At 40.7% G+C, this 27213-nt stretch overlaps 2 protein-coding genes across 4 annotated transcripts in view; one reads left to right on the top strand and one right to left on the bottom strand.

Annotated features, from left to right (window-relative positions):
* Nucleotides 1–61: 61 nt before the first annotated feature.
* On the top strand, nt 62–7813 carry LOC106638179 (sorting nexin-13). 2 transcript variants are annotated; one of them, XM_089591974.1, is made up of 15 exons: nt 62–348; nt 1852–1915; nt 2276–2388; nt 2488–2587; nt 2672–2758; nt 2852–2976; nt 3067–3622; nt 3705–4008; nt 4093–4294; nt 4378–4787; nt 4862–5249; nt 5338–5602; nt 5695–5883; nt 5958–6172; nt 6250–7813. In XM_089591974.1, exons 1-15 carry the CDS (start codon nt 290–292, stop codon nt 6578–6580), a joined length of 3408 nt encoding a protein of 1135 aa, XP_089448100.1. In that variant the 5' UTR covers nt 62–289; the 3' UTR covers nt 6581–7813. The 2 variants fall into 2 exon arrangements, with proteins under 2 accessions (XP_089448100.1, XP_089448101.1); XM_089591975.1 differs by lacking the exon at nt 1852–1915.
* An 8434-nt stretch (nt 7814–16247) lies between these two features.
* LOC106638260 (uncharacterized) overlaps nt 16248–27213 on the bottom strand; it is a 28472-nt gene continuing 17506 nt past the window's right edge. For both annotated transcript variants that reach the window (XM_014351349.2, XM_089591917.1), the window contains exons 3-5: nt 17848–18099; nt 17201–17404; nt 16248–16831 (exon numbers count right to left, since the gene is read on the bottom strand). In XM_014351349.2, the coding sequence (XP_014206835.2) occupies nt 16752–16831; nt 17201–17404; nt 17848–18099 (536 nt within the window). In that variant the 3' untranslated portion in view covers nt 16248–16751. The remainder of the gene's footprint in view (nt 16832–17200; nt 17405–17847; nt 18100–27213) is intronic.

Here is a 27213-nt window from a genome sequence, read left to right as displayed (position 1 = left end):
CAAATAAAATCACTAAGAACCTGCACACCCGCACTACCCGCAAAAAGAAGATAAAGAATACTCTTGTTTAACCGTGCAAAGAAAAAGAGATAAGTAAGTAACAAGTGTGAGACACGGGTCGACGGGTGACACGGGGAGTGAACGGAGCGTGGCCGTGGAGCAAAGAGAGCCAGAGCGGCATAAAGCAGTGTACCGTACAGGCACAAGGCAGACTAGCCTATAAGTTAGTGTATGTGATGTCAAGCACTTCGACAACAGCGTCATCGACGTCGTCGTCGTCGTCGTGCCGATGACGAGCTTCCTCGGGGAGGGTCAGCTAACTAACATGCGACTCCTGGCGCTCCGAAGGTACTTATATTATTTACACACTCACCAAGCACTTAACTTGGTACGTACACGTAGGTGCACTCGCGGGACATCGCAGGGTAAGCAATAAGCATATAAGGAAAACAAGGCGTTTCTTTAATACTCTATTTGTTTTTTTTCTTCTCCTCTTGCTCTTGTTCGTCAATCTTTTTTTTCTATTTTGACATGTAGTTTGGCCCAGCCCGCACATTTTGACGAGTACTCTATAAAGGTATATGTATAGTTATTTATCGTCATCGTGGTCATCAGGATGTATCGGCTATCGGCCTCCCGGTGGAGGTTTTTCGCTGTTTTATTTTTAGGAGCCAACGCCAGTGAATACTTGCTTCATTTTCGTCCCTCGATAGTGGCTTTCTCTGTGTTGTGTTGGTGAAAATTTTCTGTTGTGATTGCCTGTTGCAGTGTTACTTTTTTTTTTTTTTTTTTTTTTTTTTCTTTTATGCAAGTGATAAGTAATAAATAGCATCCCTGCCTTATTTATAAACTCTCATTCGACCCACAGCAGTGAAAACATTGAGTAAAACGAAAGTTTGCGGTTCATGATTGATTAAAACTCATTGAGGGTGTATAGAGATAAAAATGTGGTCAGTCAGTTCGAGTGCATCAACTTACAGTATAATTATGATACTCGATCGGCTCCTTATCAGTACGAGGATAATTGATTACTAGGAAAAATTTAAATTACAATCTTTCATGTCCATTCTGTTGTGTCTAACTTTTAATTATATTCTCAAAAGTAATTAAATAATCAATTGCAGCATTAAAAAAAAATTGTATCCTAAGGTGGAGCAGAAGATCCACGGCCACCATGTACATGGCGCAAACTTTCACTTTCATTCACCTTTTTTTATATACATTACGCATAATAATATTGGTCTACTAAATTATCTATTTAGATTTATTATTTTGAATTTTTGAACAATTATTATTAAACTTATAACCGATTGTCTTCTACTTTTCACGCTTATAAGATTTTGTTTTGTTTACACTTTGCAACAATAAACACTATATTCAATTATTGTTCCAAAAAAGAAAAAAAAAAAAAAATTAACAAAAGACAGAAAAAATATGCAAATAGAAGTTTCTAGGTTATATCAACTGTAGTTAGTAGTAGTCCTGCAGTGCATTACAAAAAAAAGAGTATTATTTTTGGCTTAGCTCTTAGCTGCACGCCAGGTACGCGTTTTCGTAATAAGCACAACCCGCTCGACCACTGGAATGCAAAGCTATTACGATGCCATTTGGTAATACTCAAAGCTTATTTTGTACGATTGTATTACAAGAAATCCAAATGCGTGCATTCAATGCAATGTTTAGAATGATTTTTTTTTGTCTAAACATTGGAGTATATTTTAGATGTGTGAATACTTAAATCGTGAATTCGCGTTTATGTTGTTAAAAAAAAATTGGAGTTAACGCCCCTGTTTGTTTAAACTGTGATAATGTACTGCGCAATTTTTTTTCACAACTCACACAATTCGACAGGTATGGATTTGTCCCGCTACGTTCAATGTGGCTTTTACCACGGGTGCCGTCTTCCTATCAGCAGGTGTTTATTATTATTTGTTCTTTTCTACTTACTTCCGATTTTTGACATCTTCATTGACATTATCATTTATTACATATATTTTATTTTCTTTTTTGTAACGTTTGTTTATTTTTTTTCTCACTCATTAATTATCAATCGAAAAAATTCGTGACGTAGTCATAACAAAATTCTTTTCGATTCTAGTTTAAGATAACATAAAATGGTTTAGTCATTGTTTTATCTACAATACGTTGATTATGTGTGTCTGATATAATTAAATAATAATTAAAATATGAGTCAAATATATTTGACGTTCCTTTGCTAATGTATCTATATAACATATGCATATTTTTTTAAAAGGCACATTAAAAATTGTTTCAGATGAACGTTTCTCATTACGGGATAGCGGGAGCAATTTTCATCTTGCTCTTTGCCATCTTCAGTTTTACAACACTTATAAGACTTGTATCGTGCATAGCTGTCCTGACGCTAGGGTAATGATACTTAATGAACCAAAATAAATTTGTAAATAAGCTTATCTATGATTAAAAAATTTATTCTATACCATCTGTTTTTTTATTTTTTTATTTTAGAGTCATTACTTGTATATACCGAAACAATTCTTTCAAACTCGAGGATGACGTCAAGGTCGGTAGGGAAAATTTATTTCAAAAAACAGAGAAACTCCGTCAGGTATGATTTTTGATTTAATAACCCATTGAACAAATGTACTCTAATTGAGCGTAAAATTTATCATGAGATATTACTATTTTTCAGCGTCTTCTGGGCGAATCTAAAAAAAAGGTGACAGTTACTTCAGATAAGAGAGTCACTGGCAGTCAAGTCATTGATGAGTCATTGCAAGTGCGTATAAAAACACATCGATCTTTTTTTTCCTTTTACATATTAGCTTGGATCGTATTTTCCAACTCATGCCCTATCTTTCATACATTTTAGGAAATTTTAGATTTTGTCCTGAGAGATTATGTTGAGCCCTGGTACAGTGTCCTCACTAATGACGAAGAATTTACCAAATCTGTTCGAGACACTGCCCAAAAAATTGCCATTAACATAGCAAACAGGTAAACAATCAGTTTCCTTTATGCTGTCTATTTATCAATTATATTTTATGTCCTAATAAATTATTTTTCATCACTGCTTCTGTTTTGTAGAGTAAAAGGTGTGGATTGGATTCCCTACTTAACAACAAGACTTGTTGACGATGCTGCTTCTCATATGAGACTGTACAGACAGACAAGGGCAAGATTGAAACAGGTGAAAGGTAACCAGACTTATAAAGTCAGCAGCAGTTCGAGCACGTCTGGTGGCACACCAAAGAAAACTCCAACTCATAGGCGAAACAAGAGCGAAACTGACGTCTTCTGGTATTCCCAGTCAAAATTTTATATTCCTAATTTAACGGCCTTGAACGAGCCAACGAAAAATGTTAAGGAAACCGAAACGTTGGAAAAGATATTCTTTGACCTGGAAGTACAGATGGAAAAAAATCTTATATGCAGGGATCTAGTATGTACGGATGAAGCCAAAGAGCTCGCCTTCTTGGGAGAAATAGCAGAGGTATTACTGTTCTTGCTGCTACCAAAGGCTGACTTTGACTGTCTGACTGTCCGGTTTATTTTGAGGGAGCTCTTGGTCAACGTCATTATTAGGCCTCTCCTAGACCTCTTTTCAGACCCTGATTACATTAATCAGACTTTTATATGGCTGGTGAGTGCTTGTAAAAATATGTGGTGCACTTGAATTCATTTAGTTTGATTAGTGTCAAATAGATTTGAAAATTTACTTTCAGTGCACAAAGGAGGCCACTCTGCGGAGTGACATATTTTTAACTGTAATAAGAACAACAGATAGTTTAGAAGAGTTGGCGGCGACAAAAAGTATTGTTAGTAAAGAAATAGCGTATTTACGATCAAAAGATTCTGGCCACGACGATGACTTGACTGTTAAACAGCAGCTGAACAGCCTCTTGTATGTTAAAAAAATTTTAGATAGTCGAATTATCAGTATGAAGGAAGGCCTAGATGCATCGGAAAGCGACGGGGCTGGTCCCCTTCCCGACTGGAATCGACTGCTTGTGCCAGGTCATAAATTAGGTATAAGGCTATCTTGTTTTTTATTAACGCTATCAATTTTTAAGGTGTGCAAATTAAAATAACTTTTTTTTTCCCGAATTTCAGTTAATTTGCCTTTGGATGAATTATTAAAAAATAACATAGCTCTGAGTTACTTTATCGATTATATGACAAGTGTCAGTGCCGAAGCCTATCTGTACTTTTACTTAAATATCTATGGCTGGCGAGTGTCTGCCGAACAACAGATATCCGACATTGAGTTGCAAAAGCTACAAAATTCCCAAACGGGTTCTTCTTCGTCATCGAGGCAAGAGATTAACGTCTTCACTTTCGTATTAAAATTTCATATTGATTCCAGTGCTAAATGTAAGGTATAATTTTTTTTTATAGCTTGTCAAAAAAGAAAAATTCAGATCTAGAAAATTTAAAAGAGGCGGCCACAAAAATTTATCAGCAATATCTCAGCGACAAAAATTCCTCGAAACTGCAATTGGATGATAATCTTGTAAAAAATTTGGTTGTTAGAATTAAAACTGAGTCGGTAAAGGAGACGTGGTTTGACGAGCTGCAGGCTTGCTGTTACGAGAAACTTCAAAACGAAGACAAATTCCTGCCGGCATTCAAAAGGTCGGTCTCGTACTTAAGGCTATTGGCGGAACTAGACCTCCTAAAAGACCCGACCTCGGAAGATGATTCCAAATCATTGGACAGTATTAGTTTGTCGAGTATTAACAACGAACTCGATGTACTGGAAGAGCATGTTGAGAATCAAAAGGATGGCGAAAAATCGAAAATCGACGGTGAATCAAGTTATTCTGCAAGACAGTCAACGAGGTAACTTTGATTATTTTGTACTAATGAAAAAAAATTTCAGGAATTTCAATCAGTCGAGAAACCAAAAGTAAATCCAGTTCTTGCGATGACTTGGACGATAGAATATCAAGAGGCAGTAGGAGTAGTCGCGACAGTCGAGAAGATAGGCAATCGCGTCAGGGTGCAGGGGAATCTGACAACATAAGCGAAGGCAAAGATGTGGTCGATACCTTGATTGAAAACAATGCGGATCAATTTCTCAGGCTCGACGATGGTGCTTGTGATCAAAGCGTTATAAAAAAGCTTCAGCAGGGTCGTTTCGATTTGAACGTCGAAATAATCGAAACGGGAATAGTCAACGATAAAGGAAAGACTTACGGTATCTATGCTGTAGCCGTGTCGAAAGTATACGATTCCGGTTACCAGGAAAAGTGGCATATTTACCGAAGGTAGGTCGTCTATCTAAAAAAAAAAAAAAAAAAAAAATCAATAGTTACAATGTTGCGATAACTCAATTTGTCAATATCACTTTTTAAGGTACTCCGACTTTTATGATTTGTACCAAAAAATCAAAGAAAAATATTTCGATCTGGCAAAAATAGCATTTCCCGCAAAGAAAGCTTTTCACAACATGGATAGGTCGGTGCTTGAAAGGCGGATGGTCATGTTGAACGCTTGGTTGGTTCAGCTAACTAAACCCGCAATCATGGAGGGCCACATGGGACTGCAAAATTTATTATTATCATTCTTGGAACAGGGAGATTACGACAAGGGTGTCACTGGGGGACATATCGCGAGGACTGTACGTATTTTTTATTACTCTAGAATAATAAAATGTATAATAATAACTACTGGCTTGGTGATTGATTAAACAATATTTTATTGCTCTTTTAGATTGATACCATAGTGAATCCATTAAAGACCTCTATGAAAACAGTGACTCAAACGGTAAAAAATATGCCAGACAATATGATGAACACTGTTGATGGCGTAATGGATAATATTAGCAAATTATTCGGCAATTCGAAAAAGAACAGTGTTTTCTATGAAAGCGTCAAAGTAGGAGCTGGTATCGATACAGAGGTAATTATTTCAATCGACAATTTGTAATTAAATGAAATACATTTTTTGTTGATTGCGTTAACTTGTAATTTTAGACAGACGATAATATCCCTTTGAGGATCATTCTCTTGTTGATGGATGAAATTTTCGACCTGAAAAATCGAAATCAGTGGCTACGCCGTCGTATAGTTACGCTACTACGACAGATTATTCGAACAATGTTTGGCGACATAGTAAATCGACGGATCGTTGAATACGTATCTTTATTGACTAGTCCAAAGAACGTGGCACATTACCTAAAACTTTTCAAGTGAGCATTGAGCCTTTAAATTTGTATTTTGGTTATCAATAACGTTGTTTTTCACGTCAAAAAATATATCTTTGCAGACAAAGTTTTTGGCCGAACGGTGTGCTGGCCGATTCCAAACCTGTCCGGGACCCCGAGACGAAGAACCGAACGCGCGTGGCCGCGAAGGTGGCCCTGCTCTCGTGTTTGTCTGACGAGTTGAAACATATCATTGGCAGTGAGACGACGCGGCGCGGCCTCTTACGTGTCTTTGAGCTGTTTCAGAGGCCTGTGCTCAATCGACGACTGCTTTATGTGTTGCTTGAAGGTATTGTTGAAAATCTGTTTCCGCAGACGGATCTTGTGTCCATTTTTAGGAAAATGTACTCTGTGTCGCCTCGTGTTAAGGCGAAGAGCAAGACGAAATCCTGATATTGGGACTAGAGTGTGAGAATATGTGATGACGACGTGAGATGACTGAGTGATAAGATTTTTACACGTACGTTTCTTTGATTTTATTGATGACAGATCAATTACTTTTTTTGGTTTGCTGAATTTTTTGAAAGCGAATTTGGTACGGATTAGACACAAAACAATTTTTTTATGCACACCAATGTAGTATAATGTAGCACGTAATCATTTTGTTTGATACACTCTTAGTTATTTTTTTTTAACGAGAAAATTAATTTGAATTAAAAATTTAAATTAAATCACGTGCGTAAGCAGTTAGGTGCGGTTGAATTAGTTGTAATTTTTTACTAGAAAAGGGGTAAAAGGTTATATCTTTGCATCTAAACGTCAAGATTCAAGGTGATTCTAGGGAACAAGTGTCGTTGATATCAAGACTTAGCCGGAAAAAAAGAGTTTGTTAGAAATGTACTTTGCGCTTTCATTGACTTCACTGCTGAGCGGTAAGGCAATAGAGACCAAAAAGAATTCCAAGTGCAAGGGTTCAGTAATCAAGCCTTCATGGGGCTGAAATAAACGTATCGGTATTAAAATAAATTTTAAAAATTATAACCATTGACGAAAAAACTTTTTTGATCTCTTTTAAGACAGAGACCTGTATAGGTAAAGTACAAGTATGCAACTCTGTGCTACCCGATTCATAGGTAAAAACGTTACATATGAAAGCGATGTACACTTATAGCATTTTTAAATTGTAAAAACGTGTTCTGTTAATAAATATTAGTTATTTACGAATTTAATTTATGACAGCTTTTCTATGATACACAGTTGTTTTTAAAATAGTGTCTGACGGCTCAAATGGTTTCTACTTTACCGGCATTTAATTTTATCGTAATTACGTGTTTTAATAAGTGTATACCTACACATCAGTAAAAAGATTTTTTTGTAAAGTTACTACCACCTTGTCGATTTTTTTATGTAAATTCTCAAAATGAGTTATCGCAAAAGTACAAATAACTTGTAATACTGTAAAAAATTTAAAATCTACAAATCATCTCATAATTTTACTATATTTGATATGGGACGCATTTCTGTTCAATAATGAATGTAGTAAAATTACAAGTGAGGCTGTAGTCTATATTACTTGCGGTTTAGTAATGTTTATTCATTACTTACTTCAGTATTATAAGCCCTGTAGTAAATTTATGAAGCATCTTTTAATATTAATTTCTTTTTGTCAATTCATTATATCCATTATCGGCCGCATTTCTGTCCAACAAAAGTTATAGTAGTTTTTACCAAATAGTTGGAGTTTAAAATAATCCTTTGCTCTGAACTTGAAAAAAAAAAAGAAAAAAAAAAAGAAAAAAAAAAAAAAAAAGATTCTACGTGCATGTTTGATTGTTTCTTTAAAAGAAAAATCATAAATTTTGGTAAAGAAAGACTAAGGTCCATGAATTCATTCCATCAGCATTTTACTAGAGAATTGAGAAAATATTGGAATCTCGCTTGAGTTTTGAGCCAAATAACTAATTTTTATACATTATAAAACTATAATTTTTCAAAACAAGAAGTAAATCCATGATTTAGTAAAAATATTTATCCAAGTTTCAAGTGCCATTGGACTAGCAATTTTTCGTATGTACATATACAATTACGTAGTAATATAATGAGAATTTTTTAATTTTATACAAAAATTTTTCTACCGAACGAGAAAATAGTATGTTTGAAGATGTCCATTCAACATTTTTCTACTCGATTAATATCCCAATATTTCGTTAAAATAAACGTGATTCATAAATTCCAGCTATCAAAATTATAAATTATGTTACTACTTAATTGTGATACTTTGATAAAATTGCTCTACTTTCAATTTTATACGAAATCCAGTATCAATTAAGATTGCGATTGTTTTTTTGTACGCCGAATCACCAACAGTTGATTAAACTTGTTTACAATAATGTTCCTTTAAGGATTTTAAATCAAGTTAAAATCATGTTTATTATTTTGGTGATGATCACACGCGCGCAATGCCAAAACCACAATTAACATAATGTGTAACGACGACGTTGTAAATATCATTTGTTGTAAATAAGATTGATAAAGACGAAAGAAAGAGATAACGAACGAACGAGTTTGTACGTCAAAACGGTAGATAGTATACGTGAATGCTTGCAACGTTTTGTTCATTTTGTATTTTACTGTAAGCAACACCACGCGCAAACAAGTATATATTATAACCACGTACGTGGTAATAACGCATAATTGTACATCGATGTAAAATGTATATATAATAATACGTAGTTCGTATAATCCATTGTAAAATTAATTTTTTGTTTTTCTCCGTTCGGTGTACATATACGCGTACATTATCCATTGTAACATTTCGTCGGCGATCTATAATATACACGTATACACATTAAATATGTCATACACACATATATATATATTTTACGAGGCGAATGGTGTTTATTTTTCCTCTTCGCTGTCAATAAATTTGGTATACATAAACAACTGCGAAAAATCAACTCAGTGTTGTTATTTGAAACGGGAGACTGTAGACATCTCTCGCCACTCTCTCAAGAGCAAGACTAAAAAACGTTGTACGTATAAAAAGAAAAATCCGAGGCGCAACCGAGCAATTATTTCAGCACCTCCTGTGTAATTGTCGGAGCGCCGCAACAAAAAAAAAAAAAAACCCTCGTGTGCTCTCTGAAACAATCCCAATTGCTGTATACCCATTATGTACGAATCAAAGAAACGCTTCTGCGGAACGATAGCTCAAAGCGCGCGCACCACATGTATATGGCGCGCGAAAGCTAAAGAGAGATGAGGGGTGCAAGTGCAGTGTAGTCATTAAAAAAGGAGGCGATTTGAGGAGCCTCGAAGAAGGACCTACCGTTGTATGTGACGATCTCACTCTCGCGAGCGGAGTCAGCGGCAAGACAAGGGGGGGGGGGTCGATACTGAATAGAACGTACAGAGGGGGGGTGGTTTGTTTTTGCCTAATCAGCCGCTGTGCCAATATGATGTATCTGTTAATGGACGCGGGGTGGGATTTTTTCGTGGCTCAGCCCAAGGAGGTCGACTGAAATTTTGGGAATGAAAAATTCACACCTCGCATCCGCTGGGGGAGAGCGCACGGGGGAAGAGACAAAGGGACGGCGAGGGTGGCGGTGGAGTGGATTTGGGATGCAGCGGGCCGGATGAGGAGAACACGGTTGAAAGACGCACTTGTATACTCCCCCCCCCCCGCCATCACTTGGCTCCTCCTCGGTGGAAGGGAAAAGGATTCCGTACCCGCGGCTTTGTCGACGACGTCTATTCTTCCCAAAAAAAAACGAGAAGCTCCTGTATTAAGATGTATATATACCTTGCGCGAAAAAAAAAAAGGAGGGACGCAGAGCTAAGAAATTTTTTTTCAATTTTCAAAGAAGTACGTGATGAGTGGAGGAGCGCGTTGGTTGCTCGCTAAACATCCACATACACGCGGACGATTCGGAAAAACTCAGCAGCGCCGTAAGTATAATTTTATACACGTATATAAGTACACTGTAGCAGCCGATCCAACATTTTTGCGACTCTGGTGTACACACAAGTACATTACTACGTTACATATATGTACGACAAGCCCTCGGGCTCTCTTTTCTTCCCTTCCTGTGGTAATGGTGGTAGTGGCACCGCATCTATATGCTTCTGGAGCCACACACACACACACCATACAAGGGTATATAAAACCGGAGCGAGCAAAGGACTATTACGGAAGGGGAGGAGGACAAGTAAGTAAGGGACGCGCTCTCCGCGCGCAGAGAGAAGAAAATCGATATACATGATTCACGCACGCACACGCACGTACATTCGTATATATACACTAGCTTTTTTTTTTTTTTTTTTTTTTTTAAGAAAGAAGAAAGAGAGAGAGAGAGAGGCACACGCGCTTACATGTACCCATAGACAGCCATAGTGCGAACGATGCAAGGGGGAATTGGGTATAACGAACGGAAGAATGAACGCCGCATGGTATTGGTACGCACACATGGCCCCCCCATATATATTTTATATATATAAAATTGTAGCAGAGAGTGGGGGTTGAGGGGGAAGAATTGCCGCCACTATACACATAAAATGCAACAGAGAGAGAGAGAGAGAGAGCAGTGCAGACACACACACGCGTAAACACGGGGTTGGTGGTTGGTGGGGGTCGAATATAAAAGGGGAGAATTTTGCCTCTCCTCTTTCCGCGCTCATTCGTTCGTTACATATTGGACGTATACATGTATATACGTGCGTAATACACAAACACACATTTTGGCGGGGGCTGCTGCGAGAGTTGAGCCGAGAGAAAGAGCGCAACCCCCAACAACTGTTGTAAGTGTATACCTTTTTCTCTCCCTCTGCTCCGTACACACGGTCACTCTCGATCAGTCGTGTCGCTATACTCGCACTGCTAGTTAGTAAGGTACTTTTGCATATTACACGTACTCTCTGCACTTACACTGCAATCTAAGTGTATTTATACATAGATTGATGACGATGATTCGCGCGTTCGTTGCTTGTATGCTTGATTACGTTTTTTTTCGTCCATTGGCGCTTGTCGCGAGTGCGCTCCCGCCACCAAATACTTGTAGGTGTATAGGTATATGATAGCGTTGAAGTTGCCAGTGATGGTATATCAGTGGCGTGACGGCCGTTTGAAAGTTCGAATTTGCGCGCGCGAAGTTGCGGGCGCGCTTCGGCGGTTGAAGTTGTTCTCTCCCCTGCGAACTCTGCAGTTTTGAAGATTACTCGACCAATTGCGTCGCTCTCTTTGTTTTGTTTCGACTGCATCGGGCCAGTGTCCAGTGATGTTTTCTCTGCCGTGCACAGCTCCAAGGGGGTAAGTTGAATTTATTTTATTTTTTTCTTTCATCATCGCGCGTATTATACACTCTGATGTGGCCGGAATATTCACTCGTACTGCCCGAGCCTCGATCAACCGATGTGTACACACGAAATTGTCGTTTTTTTTTTTTTTTTGTTTTTTTTTGTTCTTTGTTGGTGCGCGATCTACCTTCCCGAGCTAACCGAAGTCACCGATGTACGCGTATATACGTTTTAATCCAAACGTCCTTCGATAAACGTTCCGTTGGAAGTACAGCCCCCGCGCAACATCAATTGAAACAAGGAAAAAAGCCATCACTAATAGCTGCACGCATGCAATATAAATATGCGTAGGTGGATAACATACATAATATATATATACATGTGGTGCACGCGAGGGTAATTATACTCATTTCGTGGAGTCAATTGGATTCGGCTCGTGGAATCGATCGATGCACGCGCGTCCACCGCCTGCCGTGTTATACATCACATAAAATGTAATGCCGTATATATATGTATACACAGTAATCTCACCGTGGCGCATTTGTGTCCACGGAAAAGCGGTCTTATACATATCAGTCAGCAGTTGGCACATCACGTGCCGTACCTATACGTATATGTATGTGTGTATTATATACGCACACACCCCCGTGCTACTCGTGTATTGCATGGTAAAACGCGGCGGAGGAGGGGGTGTGACGCCATGGGGGTAGAAGAAAATAAAAAACAGTCCTGGGGGAGATAGTTTTCTTCTTACCTACTGGTATATAGGCTTTTCTCTTCCAAGGACGATGCCCATGACGCTCCCCCACCCCCATTCTATATGCCTTTTGTTATCGCTTGCTTTGTTTTTCGTAACATGGTAATATTATGTACTATCATTTCCTCAGAGAGTCCCCGTCCACAAAAGTACACTGTTAATCCAACAAATGTACTCCAAGTATATACAGCTTATCATCGGAATTCACCAGAGATAAACCGATGACTCGAGTACTTGTTGTATTTGTACACACCCCAGACGCTACGCGTTAGAAGCGACTGGTGCAGTGCTGCGTGGAAACTTGCGCGGGATTTGCGACCGTGTAAGTATTGTATATACGCGAGGGGAGAGATTTCGATGCCCGCGCTGGTATAACAAAACGGACAAGCGCGACCCTCGTGCGATATATAGGTACTTTTCCGATTTCCTTTTCTCCTCCTCGCTTGTTCGTATACAATCATCGCAATTGCGCTTGGTAAATCCAGCATTCAAAAGCCCCTCTAACGTATCTCCATTGGTAACCAATTTCCACCCAATACCCAAACTAGCAAACTGCAGAGGACCAGCGGCGGGAAAGTTACTTAAGCCGCTTCATGACAGCTCGCACGCTTCGGCTGCTCTCTTGTTTGATGCTCCTCGTCGCATCCGATTACACCCACCTCGGGTAGTTGTCCCGAGCTCTCTCTTCTTTTCGAAATCCTTTTTTTTTTTTTTTTTTTTTTTTTTTTTCACTCGCCCACCTCTCCGCGTCCCTCGAGACTCCCGGCTATGCCTACACACACCATTACTATTTATTCTCCGTATATACATACATGTATATATATATATATATATATGTGTGTGTATCGGGTTACCTCGATGCTGAGTGAATGGCTAAAATTAATCTACGCTTGATAAATCACCTGCTCTTGTGTGCGCGTATGGTTGCGCCCTTACGTAAACGCCGACGATTTGAAAAAGACCGCGACACGGCGGAGTTTTTCAGCAGCGCGACACGTTAGACGACGCGCGACGAGGCTGCCGTACATAATAATAATAATGACGCAAAAGTATAATATTAATATCGCTATTGCTACATATAAAAGCATATAACCGTATTATATATACGTATATGACCGTGCCGATGTAGACGGGCAGTATATGAGTTACCGCTGGCCGCTGCGTGAGTTTGCGGTCGCGAGCCGGTCCTCGGCTATACGAATCGTAACGAGATACGCCTGGGACGCGAAATGAGCGAAATGGCCGAGGGATCGGTACGTGCGAGATCGACCATCGATCGACAGTCGCGTTTGTGGCACCTGTGACGAAGGACTTTATTATGGGGTACCGATGGGTCGCTATTCTCTGTTGTTGTTTTTTCCTCAAAATTTTACACTCGACGTGTACCAGTATTTTTCTTAATTCCTCGCAAAGGCTGTGAAAAAAGTGTAAACCAAGCGCTCAAAACGCGAGAGAGAGAGAGAGGAAAACGAGTGTAGTATATAGGACTTTGCGACAAACGAGGGAAATGGCACCGGTTCGCGGGTAAGTAGTAAAAGAGCACGTATGTTCTGCCACGGTGTATAGGGCACGCTGTGTGTATAGCCAAAAGCGTGACGGATGCGCCTATATACTTAATTTACAACAAAGGAATCGTCCCTGGAAAACTCCCCGACAAAGCATCGGCTTCTCATTTCACCCGACCATCACGTAATTAAGACTCGTTGCAGATATCTTAATGTATAGTAGCCGTCGCGGTGGGTACACACCGGTGCAGGTCCTCGTCGCGATATTTGAATCTCCTCGGCGACAATAAAAGAAAAGCCGCCCGCAGGAAAAAAAAAAATGAAGTGCACCTTGTATAGAAGAAACAGGGCAGCCCTTTCACGAGACACGGTGACGCGCTCATTGTTTCGTCCTCATTGTGCGTGCGTGTGTGTACTTGTATGCGAAATGAGTAACGAAAGAAGGAAAAAAAAAAAAAAAAAAAAAAAAGAATCTAGAGAGAGACGTCCGGGGTGCTGCAAACAAAAAAGGGGAGCAGCAAGGAGATGGGAGGGGGAGGGGGGTTACGCGTGTACGAGAGAGGCCCATGGCGACGTCGCGGAGAAGAGGCACGTAGGTATACAAGTACTTGGCTCGTGTGTATATATATGGGGGGTGCAGAGCCCATCTATACGGATATTACGTGCGCACACGGACAACCCGGGTGTAGGCTTACTCCATGGGTGTGGGATTACCTCCTCCTCTCTCTCTCTCTGTCCTGCATATCCCACCCTCCTCTTACCTCCGGCACCTTCCTCTCTCTCTCTATATATATATACGTACCTTCGAGTCTCCGATATTAAGTTACCACCTTTTGCTTGCTTTACGCCAAGTGAACAGACCGCCTGCATATAGGAAGCCATCCCGCCGACCGCTGGGACAGTATCCTCAACGTCCTCGTCGTCGTCGTAGCTGCCGATGCTACCGCTGTCTATCCGACAGCCCGCTATTCGCTCATAAGTAGTTTTTTTTTTGTTTTTTTCGGGGCCCTCCTTTTGCTCGCGTCATCGGAGGACCCTCCGCGAATTTGCAGCCCCCCGATCTCCAGGGGAAGGATTTTTCTTTTTTTTTTTTTTTTTTCATCTTACTTTGCGATGCTGCAGGTATACTTTTTTTTTGACCCGGTGAGTGAAGCACATGGAGTACATACGATACAACCGGGCGAATTTTTTGTTGGCCCTTCTTTTGTATACTTTTCCTTTTTTTTTCCATCTTACTCGTGCATCGGTAAGGAGACAGCTGGCCAACGCAGTCGTGGGCGAGTTATTAACCGCTCCTTGGGGGTAGTAGCATGTATAAATTCTTCTTCTTCTTTTTTTTTTCTTCCAATTAAAAGTAAAAACACGTTACCCGAAACCTCGTTACTTTGACTGAGAGACGCGTGAAAATTCTTCAAATAACCCGATACATTTTGCGGGTAAAAGCATATTTGTTACGTAAAAAAGAAAAAAAAACAAAAAAAAACGGGACGACAGGTGCCGATCGAGGTAAAGGTATATCGCGGGAGGACTGCCAACCGGCTGCAACGACTAAGTAACCAGCCGCCAGCAAGTAAGTAACAAGTGCGTGGGACACCTAACCGAGAAAAATACACCTATACCTCCCTTCCCTCCCCCGCGCGCGATCGCGTGAAAACCGATATCGGTGCAGTCGGGTTCCTCCAGTTGTATATATATAATATACCACTGAGGTGGTACTGTAACAGGTGCGCAATGTAAGTATAACACGACAACCAAGGCCGATCGGCTCATGTTATATTATATACTTACCTACGGGTATACACTTTGAAACACGCCAAAGTAAGAAGAATATAATGCCTGAGTACTTACGTTTGTAATGGAACATGGAAGTTTCGCCAAAGAAGACATTAAGATAGCAGAGGTACTGGCTTCTGTGCGTGCTGGGATGTCCTTTTCGAAAAGCCTAGCACCATTTGAAATCAGTACTGCTCTTCTTAAAAGTTCGCCGTTTACTGGTACAATATCCATAATTTTACGCAATGCATAAAGATACAATGTGTATTGGATGGTGGTGCGATGTAATGAAACTAGTGATTAATTGATACAGGAACGTTCGTTTTTTTTTTATTTTCTGCCCTCAAAATGGACAGCGATTCGTATGATACATGTATTATATGCATAGTGATTCCTCATCACTGCTCGACGTCTGATAACAATAATCATCATCATTATTATTATTATTTAATTTTTAATACATTCATCTAAACATTTATATACCGACTAATTACAAGTTACAATTCTGTACGTACAGTATGTATATATTATAAACTTATCTCTATTGTCTCCGATAATGTTGCCCTTTGCTATATATTTATATACTTGCTTTTTCAAGTAACGATCATCTACAAGCGTCTTACGTTATTACTAATTATTATTATTATTATTACGCGTGTCTACATGATACTACATGATGTATAATATTATTGCGATTTGCGAGGAATCCATAAAACGATTACAAACAATGAGCAGGATATACAAATATAGGTACGGAGCGAGTTAATGAGAGAAATGAAAAAATTACAACATATTTCATGTAATATACAACATTTATACCACGTATGTTTAAAAATCGAATTTATATAAATATGTATATGTATTATTGCCGAGCAAAATTAATCGGTATTTAGTAATAATCATCAATATCGACAATATAATTAATTGTTCTTGACGCTTGAGTAATAAATAAAACGAGATGTACGCGACAACGTCACGGTCGCTTTTTCTTCTTTTTCCCTTACACGCTGCAACAATGGTGCATTAAAAAAAAAAAAAAAAAAGGAAAAAAAAACATACATCTATATGTACAGAACAAGCGTTGCGGGCCTCTCCCGACGAACCCTCTCCACTTTTTCTTCGCGTCCTGCGTCTACATAGGAAGCACCTTTGCTCTCGTAAACGAGGCTCTTCTTCCCTTGGTCGGCCCCATTCGTCCATGTACCATCAGCGAAGGCGAGGGGCGTCATCAACAAGAACTATCGACAAGCGAGGAGGTAATAAACACGCACCGGCGGCTACCAGCGGCCGAGCCGAATTATGTGGAGTCCTTGCTACGGGTGGTCGCCTGCAGCCTCGTCCACGTCTCGCCCAGAGCCTTTGCGAAGTGGTCGTCAACTAAAAGTACCACCAAAGTGAGTATACCTTTGTACACGCTTTAATCAAACCGCACTCAGACTTGGACACTTATGCTTTTTCAATATTAATTTTTTCCCTTAATTCCATTGTACATGATTTACGGTATAAAAAATGTTTTCTTTTTTTTTTTTTTTTTTTTAATTACTACTTGTAACACGGTGCTGGACAAAATTTAATTTCTACCCAACAAAAACAATGTATTGTTAAAATTTGAAACAAATAATAAGTATGAGAAAAAAGAAATTTTAATGACAAAAGAGTTGATGAAAAAAAAAAAACAAAAAAGAAACACAAAATCCCTGAATTAATTGTGCCCAAGCGTGCTTTATTCAACTTTGATGGACTCACCGCTGAGGCCGGTCTCCTTGTCGCTGGTGGCGGCGTTGAACACCGCCGCGTAGTCCTTGAGACCGAGGGAGCGCTTGAAGTGCTCGTCTATCGCGGGATCGCTCGCAACCCCGGCCGTTCTCATGCCCGTGCGCTGGCCCCGCGTCGCTGCCGAGGGCGTCACGCTCGCCGTCGGCGTCACGGCCGTGTCCTCCGTCGTTGCTCCTATACATTTGTTGAAAAATCATCGATTTGAGCGACTCTTTATTTTTTTTGTTTTTTCAATATACACCACTCTTAATTTGGAGTGGTCATATAAAAATATACAATTTATTTAAATGGTAACTATTGTGGTTGTATGCTTATAAGTTGCAGAAATCATCGTGGATTTTGCTCTATAAACATGTAGTTAATATTTACTGCAAAGTTTTACTAATTTTAATAGTTGGCTAATTAATGGTTGGTGGGACCAATAATGTAATGTTTATATAGGATGTACAATATTCTCTTCGATCGGATCAAGATCTCTTACATAGTGGTTGCGTCCAGATAAATACCGTAATCACGTTCACTTGGCAGATAGTGAACATTTCAACTGATTCAAATTTAAATAATATCAAAGTGCTGCGTAATCATAAATTAGAAAAAAAAAAAGCAAAGTGACTAACCGGCGAGGAGTTCGGCAGCGTTCTCGGGCGAGTGGAGCCCGTGATGCTGATGGGGGGTAGCGATCGTGGGTACGATGACGCTGGGCCGGCTGTGGTGGTGGTGGCTACCGTTGGACGGTTGGCTGCAGTGCACCGCCGCCCTTGCCGCTGCCGACATGTCGAGGGCCTCGCTTTGGATCGGGTCTCGCCTGCGCTCCTTGCGCCAACTGCTGCTCGGCCTCCGCTGCAGATTCGTCGCCTTTGGCCTTTCTTCTGTTAACGTGACAAAGTTTTTTTTCTTTTTTTTTTTTTCCTTCTTTAATTCATCCTTTTTGGTGTTTATTTTTTTGAATAATTCATTTTAACTCATATGATTTTCGGGGTGTACGCTTTGCAAGGGCCCAGAGATTGTGATACTTTGTTGTCTGTGTGTTCACGGGTAAGGTGAGGCACGACATATGAAAAATTAAAAATAAAAACTTGTGGAGTCGCAGCATTTACAGGTAAGGGGTTTTTTCATGTTCCATCGCGTCCAGCATATTGTGTAACAATTGTAACACCTTCGTGTTGCATTCATGTTTTTTTTTTTTTTTTTTTTTTTTTTTTTCTAATGTAATCATTAATTCGAATTTTATTTTTTTGTAAGCTTCCGCCTTTCAGAAAACTTTGTTCTGCATGAAAACTTCCGAGATGCATTCATTTCCGTTCCGAGTCCTGTTTCCATTCCTAAATTTGTATACATGGTATTTTCAATGTATGATTACACAATTGTACTTATGAAATTTACACCTGAAAAATGGATTTCGGAAAAAATAACCCAGTCGAATGAAACTTGCTGTTTTTGTATTCAAACGAATCGTCCAACTTTTTTCCCTGCGTTTGCATTGTTTGTGGCGCGCCACTCAAAATTAATGGCACAAAACGGTTCTTCCAGGGCAGCATCGAAGATAACTCGACGTAACAACGATAGCGAGCAAATTTCAAAGATGCTAGATAATCACGTTTTGATCACAAATTCGATGTACCTAATAATAATCTTTTCCGCCGAATCGGCATAACAATCATACAACTGCACCTCATCATATGTTTTGCGATAAAAACTGTTTTGTTGGTCTTATCCCAGCCAATAGAGATAAAGAAAAAAAAAAAAAAAAAAAGTGCGCCGCATGTTTTTATCGTCACTGTTTACGATTCTGCTTTTTTTCTAATCGTGACGGGACAAGAAAATCGTATCCTCCTCTCCACCATACCGTCACTTTGCACCGCACGTGGTAATTATTTTTGACCTCCCCAGCAACGATGCACTAAGGGTATTTCAAACAGAATGTATTTTTTTTACAAGCACCCCAAAATACGTATACAAGCTACATCGAGTATACGGCCTATACATCTTCTTTCTCTCATCATCCGTGATTTCACGCATTCATCATAGCGATCACCCATGTTTGCTCACATAACGCGCGCACTGCGACACGCTCGTACAATACCTATATATATGTACTCACAGGCATCAGTCAGTCGGACGGCGAGAGAGAAAAGGGGCCCAATGTCTCTTTTTTTCCGCTCCCGACATCGTCGCGGGGCCCTCCACTCTTCGTACTCGCGTTTTTTGCCTCCGTACGAATCTTCATGAATAAGTCATGCACTCCCGCAGCGGCGCGATGGGAATTCGACCTATAGCTCCGCTGGAACGCGAGAAGCCCATCACGACGTCGCGGGTAATAATGACTCTCCGACCAAGTATAGAGTTTCCCCCACGCTGTGATTGACAGTGTCGTCGGACGCTCACTACACACGTATTTGCAATCCAGTCGCTAATTGACTTTGCCGATTCTCGCATGTATAATTGTACACGCGATATTTTTCGACCCCACTACGATGATGCATCGCGTCAAAGAGGACTACTATAGGGAGGAAGGGGTTTGAAATTTTTTTTTTTTTTTTTTTTTTTTAATCGTCGTGCAGAGTTTGCCAAAAATAAACATCCACCTCGAGGCGTGCGTATGTTTTTTCGACTTTCCTCCACGTGTATACGTAAACGGGAGTTTAATTGCCGTGCAGCTCGTGTTTACGCGTGTAATCAAAGGCGGGGGAGATCCGAAGTATTTATACAAATATGAGAATCGCGATGCTCAACCGCCCCGCCCCTCTTGAACTTGATTCCGTGGATTGTCGCGCTTACGTGCGTCGGATCATATAGTTAATCGTAATCGCGGTGTCGGGCGTGTGTCATCCGAGTGATTCCTCGATCGGCACGCGACGGAATACTTCATGTGGCCCTTATCTACCTGTGCTTCGTAAGTTACGTGGAAGCGCGTTGTGTATTATAGCGTGACAATTTAAATGCAATTGGCAAGACCGCCGGGGTAATGTTGGGTCGGTAGGAGCACCGTTCCAGAGACATGCGGAGAAACGTGAGCTATTGCGCGTACACATTATTTATATTATGACGAGTGTTTTAAGATGCCTCGAATTCTCCGTCTATCTTTTTTCTACCCCCTCGAGTCGGCAAGTGTGTAGGTAAGCGTTTGAAAAATGTTTCGCGCGCGCATCATCCGTTTGCAGTATATATACAGAGAGAGGATAGAGCACGAACGCCGGAGAACGAGAGGTATTTTTTTTTTTTTTTTTTTTTTTTTTTTTTTTTTGTACGCGTGTATATAGAGATTATTTGCGGTGACAGTGTTGTTCGCGGTGCTCCGAAGAGGAAAAAATTTGTTAGCATTGAACATTGGTTGGAAAATTTACTCGCGACGACAGAGACAAGCGATGTTCGAACAAAAAAACCGTATACGACGCGAGTGAAGCTGCCTGAGCGAATAAAACCAAATTTTGTATTTACAGTAGCACACAATCACGCATCAATTTAGAAATAGTCGTATTTATCAAGTATTTGACCAACTCCACCCGATGGATTGATTTTTTTTTTTGGTAGAAACAAAAAAAAAAAAAGTACAAAATACACCAAAGCTGTTAACGTTTTTCTCCATCGATTTTATCAGTCCGTCGGTGCAATCAGAGCTGTTTGAACAATCGATGATGGACTGCTATTGTTATTCCTCGAGTTTTACGCTAATGGCCCAACTAAGCTCAAACAGATGGCTAGCGCTGGCGAGACGAAAAAAAACAAGGTAAGCTGTTTTAATTGCCGCGTAAAAAAAAGGGAGGTTTTAGAGCCCGTGAGCGCAGCCATACTTCATATTAGGAGCGAAGGACGTCCGGATACACAATTCCTCATTAAGTATAACATGGAGTGTCCGCTCCCCAAAACCCTTATACGCGCTCCTGTATATATATGTACTTCAACGTGTATAGAGAGAGGTTGCGGCTATATACACGCAGAGGGAGAGCGGTGCAGAGCAGCGCTCCCAAAAGTGGCTACCGAACTTGGGGGGAAATTCAAATTGGCTATATGGAGCAAGACGCAAAACCTCAGATAACTCGACAACATTCCATACACCATAACTTGATCAATTAATCCTAAGCTATTTAACCCAATAACCCAACGCGCCCATACGCAGTATCACAAGCATTAATAATTAATAAAATAAATTAAACAATAACGCAAGCGCCAATCCCCACACAACCCGGGGCGCTTACTGGTCACTTTAATTATTAAGAAAATTAATAAAGTAGAGCTAGCGCCAATCCCCACACAACCCGGGGCGCTTTCTGATCACTTTGTTAATGAATATATTAAATAAAATAACACAAGCGCCAATCCCCACACAACCCGGGGCGCTTACTGGTCACTTTAATTATTAAGAAAATTAATAAAGTAGAGCAAGCGCCAATCCCCACACAACCCGGGGCGCTTTCTGATCACTTTGTTAATGAATATATTAAATAAAATAACACAAGTGCCAATCCCCACACCACCCGGGACGCCTACTGGTCGCTTTAATTATTAATAAAATAACACAAGCGCCAATCCCCACACAACCCGGGGCCATTACTGGTCACTTTAATTATTAAGAAAATTAATAAAGTAGAGCAAGCGCCAATCCCCACACAACCCGGGGCGCTTTCTGGTCACTTTAATTATTAATAAAATTAATAAAGTAGAGCAAGCGCCAATCCCCACACAACCCGGGGCGCTTTCTGATCACTTTGTTAATGAATATATTAAATAAAATAACACAAGTGCCAATCCCCACACCACCCGGGACGCCTACTGGTCGCTTTAATTATTAATAAAATAACACAAGCGCCAATCCCCACACAACCCGGGGCCCTTACTGGTCACTTTAATTATTAAGAAAATTAATAAAGTAGAGCAAGCGCCAATCCCCACACAACCCGGGGCGCTTTCTGATCACTTTGTTAATGAATATATTAAATAAAATAACACAAGTGCCAATCCCCACACCACCCGGGACGCCTACTGGTCGCTTTAATTATTAATAAAATAACACAAGCGCCAATCCCCACACAACCCGGGGCCATTACTGGTCACTTTAATTATTAAGAAAATTAATAAAGTAGAGCAAGCGCCAATCCCCACACAACCCGGGGCGCTTTCTGGTCACTTTAATTATTAATAAAATTAATAAAGTAGAGCAAGCGCCAATCCCCACACAACCCGGGGCGCTTTCTGATCACTTTGTTAATGAATATATTAAATAAAATAACACAAGTGCCAATCCCCACACCACCCGGGACGCCTACTGGTCGCTTTAATTATTAATAAAATAACACAAGCGCCAATCCCCACACAACCCGGGGCCCTTACTGGTCACTTTAATTATTAAGAAAATTAATAAAGTAGAGCAAGCGCCAATCCCCACACAACCCGGGGCGCTTTCTGGTCACTTTAATTATTAATAAAATTAATAAAGTAGAGCAAGCGCCAATCCCCACACAACCCGGGGCGCTTTCTGATCACTTTGTTAATGAATATATTAAATAAAATAACACAAGTGCCAATCCCCACACCACCCGGGACGCCTACTGGTCGCTTTAATTATTAATAAAATAACACAAGCGCCAATCCCCACACAACCCGGGGCCCTTACTGGTCACTTTAATTATTAAGAAAATTAATAAAGTAGAGCAAGCGCCAATCCCCACACAACCCGGGGCGCTTTCTGATCACTTTGTTAATGAATATATTAAATAAAATAACACAAGTGCCAATCCCCACACCACCCGGGACGCCTACTGGTCGCTTTAATTATTAATAAAATAACACAAGCGCCAATCCCCACACAACCCGGGGCCATTACTGGTCACTTTAATTATTAAGAAAATTAATAAAGTAGAGCAAGCGCCAATTCCCACACAACCCGGGGCGCTTTCTGGTCACTTTAATTATTAATAAAATAAGTAACATAACACAAGCCTTAATCCCCACACAACCCGGGGCACTTTCTGGTCACTTTGTTAATTGATGTAATAAGTAAAATAACACAAAAGCCAATCCCCACACTACCCGGGGCACTTACTAGTCACTTTAATTATTAACAAAATTATCAAAGTAGAGTAAGCGCCAATCCCCATAAAACCTGGGGCGCTTACTGGTCACTTTAATTATTAAGAAAATTAATAAAGTAAAGCAAGCGCCAATCCCCACACAACCTGCGACGCTTTCTGGTCGCTTTAATTATTAACAAAGTTGATAAAGTAGAGCAATCGCCAATCCCCACACAACCAGTAAGCGCCCCGGGTTGTGTGGGGATCGGGGCTTACTCTACTTTGATAATTTTGTTAATAATTAAAGCGACCAGTAAGCGCCCCGGGTTGTGTGGGGATTGGCGCTTGTGTTATTTTATTTAATATATTCATTAACAAAGTGATCAGAAAGCGCCCCGGGTTGTGTGGGGATTGGCGCTTGTGTTATTTTATTAATAATTAAAGCGACCAGAAAGCGTCGCAGGTTGTGTGGGGATTGGCACTTGTGTTATTTTATTTAATATATTCATTAACAAAGTGATCAGAAAGCGCCCCGGGTTGTGTGGGGATTGGCGCTTGCTCTACTTTATTAATTTTCTTAATAATTAAAGTGACCAGTAAGCGCCCCAGGTTTTATGGGGATTGGCGCTTACTCTACTTTGATAATTTTGTTAATAATTAAAGCGACCAGTAGGCGTCCCGGGTGGTGTGGGGATTGGCACTTGTGTTATTTTATTTAATATATTCATTAACAAAGTGATCAGAAAGCGCCCCGGGTTGTGTGGGGATTGGCGCTTGCTCTACTTTATTAATTTTCTTAATAATTAAAGTGACCAGTAAGCGCCCCGGGTTGTGTGGGGATTGGCGCTTGCTCTACTTTATTAATTTTCTTAATAATTAAAGCGACCAGTAGGCGTCCCGGGTGGTGTGGGGATTGGCACTTGTGTTATTTTATTTAATATATTCATTAACAAAGTGATCAGAAAGCGCCCCGGGTTGTGTGGGGATTGGCGCTTGCTCTACTTTATTAATTTTCTTAATAATTAAAGTGACCAGTAATGGCCCCGGGTTGTGTGGGGATTGGCGCTTGTGTTATTTTATTAATAATTAAAGCGACCAGTAGGCGTCCCGGGTGGTGTGGGGATTGGCACTTGTGTTATTTTATTTAATATATTCATTAACAAAGTGATCAGAAAGCGCCCCGGGTTGTGTGGGGATTGGCGCTTGCTCTACTTTATTAATTTTCTCAATAATTAAAGTGACCAGTAAGGGCCCCGGGTTGTGTGGGGATTGGCGCTTGTGTTATTTTATTAATAATTAAAGCGACCAGTAGGCGTCCCGGGTGGTGTGGGGATTGGCACTTGTGTTATTTTATTTAATATATTCATTAACAAAGTGATCAGAAAGCGCCCCGGGTTGTGTGGGGATTGGCGCTTGCTCTACTTTATTAATTTTCTTAATAATTAAAGTGACCAGTAAGCGCCCCGGGTTGTGTGGGGATTGGCGCTTGCTCTACTTTATTAATTTTCTTAATAATTAAAGTGACCAGTAAGCGCCCCGGGTTGTGTGGGGATTGGCGCTTGTGTTATTTTATTTAATATATTCATTAACAAAGTGATCAGAAAGCGCCCCGGGTTGTGTGGGGATTGGCGCTTGCTCTACTTTATTAATTTTCTTAATAATTAAAGTGACCAGTAAGCGCCCCGGGTTGTGTGGGGATTGGCGCTTGTGTTATTTTATTTAATATATTCATTAACAAAGTGATCAGAAAGCGCCCCGGGTTGTGTGGGGATTGGCGCTAGCTCTACTTTATTAATTTTCTTAATAATTAAAGTGACCAGTAAGCGCCCCGGGTTGTGTGGGGATTGGCGCTTGCGTTATTGTTTAATTTATTTTATTAATTATTAATGCTTGTGATACTGCGTATGGGCGCGTTGGGTTATTGGGTTAAATAGCTTAGGATTAATTGATCAAGTTATGGTGTATGGAATGTTGTCGAGTTATCTGAGGTTTTGCGTCTTGCTCCATATAGCCAATTTGAATTTCCCCCCAAGTTCGATAGCCACTTTTGGGAGCGCTGGTGCAGAGAAATGGAAAACCAGTCCAGTTCCCAGGACCAACACAAACGGGAGGGCTCTCACGCGCGCACGCATAATATACATGTATATAATATACGCACGTATGGGAGGTATGAACACAGGTATACAAGCGAGACAGGAAGTGCGTAATAGCCGTGAGAGGCAAACAGGTTTTCGGTGAGCCGAGCGGAACTCGCGGAAAGATGAATGGACCGACGGTGGCGGCCAAGAGGCATCGGAGGGACGATGCGCTCTTTGATCGTTGTCGATTATCATTATACTTCTGATGCGGCACAACTATGGAATTTTTCGACGTCAACCCTATACCTCCGCTCGAAGGTGTATCTTCGACTGAAGAGGGCAGAAGTTATAATGGCGCTTCTTTTTTTATTTTTTTCTTTTCTCCCAATATTATTTCCGAGCCTGCAGTGTACAAATGATGATTTGTATTTGTATTAGCTGATAGGCGAAGCAAGAGATTTTAGGATGCGGTACGTGATTTGTGATCCGTATGGGAAACAATCAGCGCGATGACGCATGGCGAAGTGCACGGCTTTACGCGTTGATTTATCGCGAGAATGAGACTATATAATTATGTACCTGTGCGATGTTTTCCTTTTTTTTTTTTTTTTTCTTTCATCACGCGAAGATGAGGGCATCGTTAGAACAATGAACCTATACATAGCGCGCGCGTATTTTAATATTCGGCGTCGATTGTTGATTTTTATGTGCGAGAAATCGAGCACAAGTAGCATATGCTAGGCGTAACTCTAGTCTCTCGTAATGCGTCCTTACCGTAATTTATAGGCGACACGCGCGATGAGAAGAAAAAGAAAAAAAAAAATTACTACCAAGAGTTTTCACGCCAAAAGTAAAAAATCGAGGTCACAGCGTACCGATCTATCGCGTAAATATCACATTTTTGCCATAATAATTGGGCTGGTTATTCAAGGACATATTTATAGCCTCGTCTCTTTCGTCGCGTTACAAAGTATAGAGTATACCTACACGCTTGGTGAGTTTAAAATGAAATAAATTTCAAGTTGCCGATAGTGATTAATGCTACACAAAAAGTGTTGGCAATCGGCAAGATAAACACATAAATTTCCGCGCCCCTCGCGATAATCTCCATTCGAGAAAAAAAAAGATTCGAGCCCAAGTATACACACGTATACATGGAAAAATAACATTGAAACCCACCAAGTTTTCAAGGCGCGATAAATCTCCATCCGCGGCGCAGCCTCTCTACAAATTCTGTATACAATATCGTAAATGTATAGGTATATATTGTGTCGGTACAGCGAAACTCCTTGCGCCATCTCAGCAAAATCGGAGCAACGTTCAAGGCTCCTCCTACGAGGATCGCCCGACGCTGAAGCCGATTTCCCTGCTCGCGTCTCTATATATGTAAGTACACTTGAATGAAAAAAATCACGGGTCAGTGATCGTTTTCCCGCAATAATATTACCTTGTATGAAAAAAGAAAAACTCATCTATATACCAACTGCGCAGTGTCTCAAATCTTGGTTGATCGCACGGAAGCTACGAGAGAAAGAGGAGGAGAAAGAGGAGCGCCAGTCGAGCCATCGGCGCGACGCCGGCGCTCTCGCGGATCCCAACGTACATTATATATATACACAGGTATATAGAGACGCGCGTTGTCCGATGTAATGTCACGACGGAAACTTTTTTCTTTTTTTTTGAAATATACCTCTAGCGTTGCCGATCGCCTTGGCGTGGGAGACGGCGCGCACGACCGCGGCCTCGAAATTGAGCCACGGCTGCCAGAGCGAGGCTCGCCTCGACACCTCCATCCTCGCTGGGCCCACTTTAGCAGTCCAGCCGGGCCTCGCCGCAACCACATCCAAACGCCCGAAGCAGCTCTCCGCCGCTTATACACGACCCCCTCGTCTCCAAT

Source organism: Copidosoma floridanum, unplaced genomic scaffold, assembly GCF_036245765.1.
Source record: "Copidosoma floridanum isolate Cflo_tuat_1 unplaced genomic scaffold, Cflo_Japanese_pri ptg000014l, whole genome shotgun sequence".
Classification (NCBI taxonomy): Eukaryota; Metazoa; Arthropoda; class Insecta; order Hymenoptera; family Encyrtidae; genus Copidosoma; species Copidosoma floridanum.
Note: the sequence above shows the minus strand (reverse complement) of the source record. Positions and strands in the feature narration are given on the sequence as shown.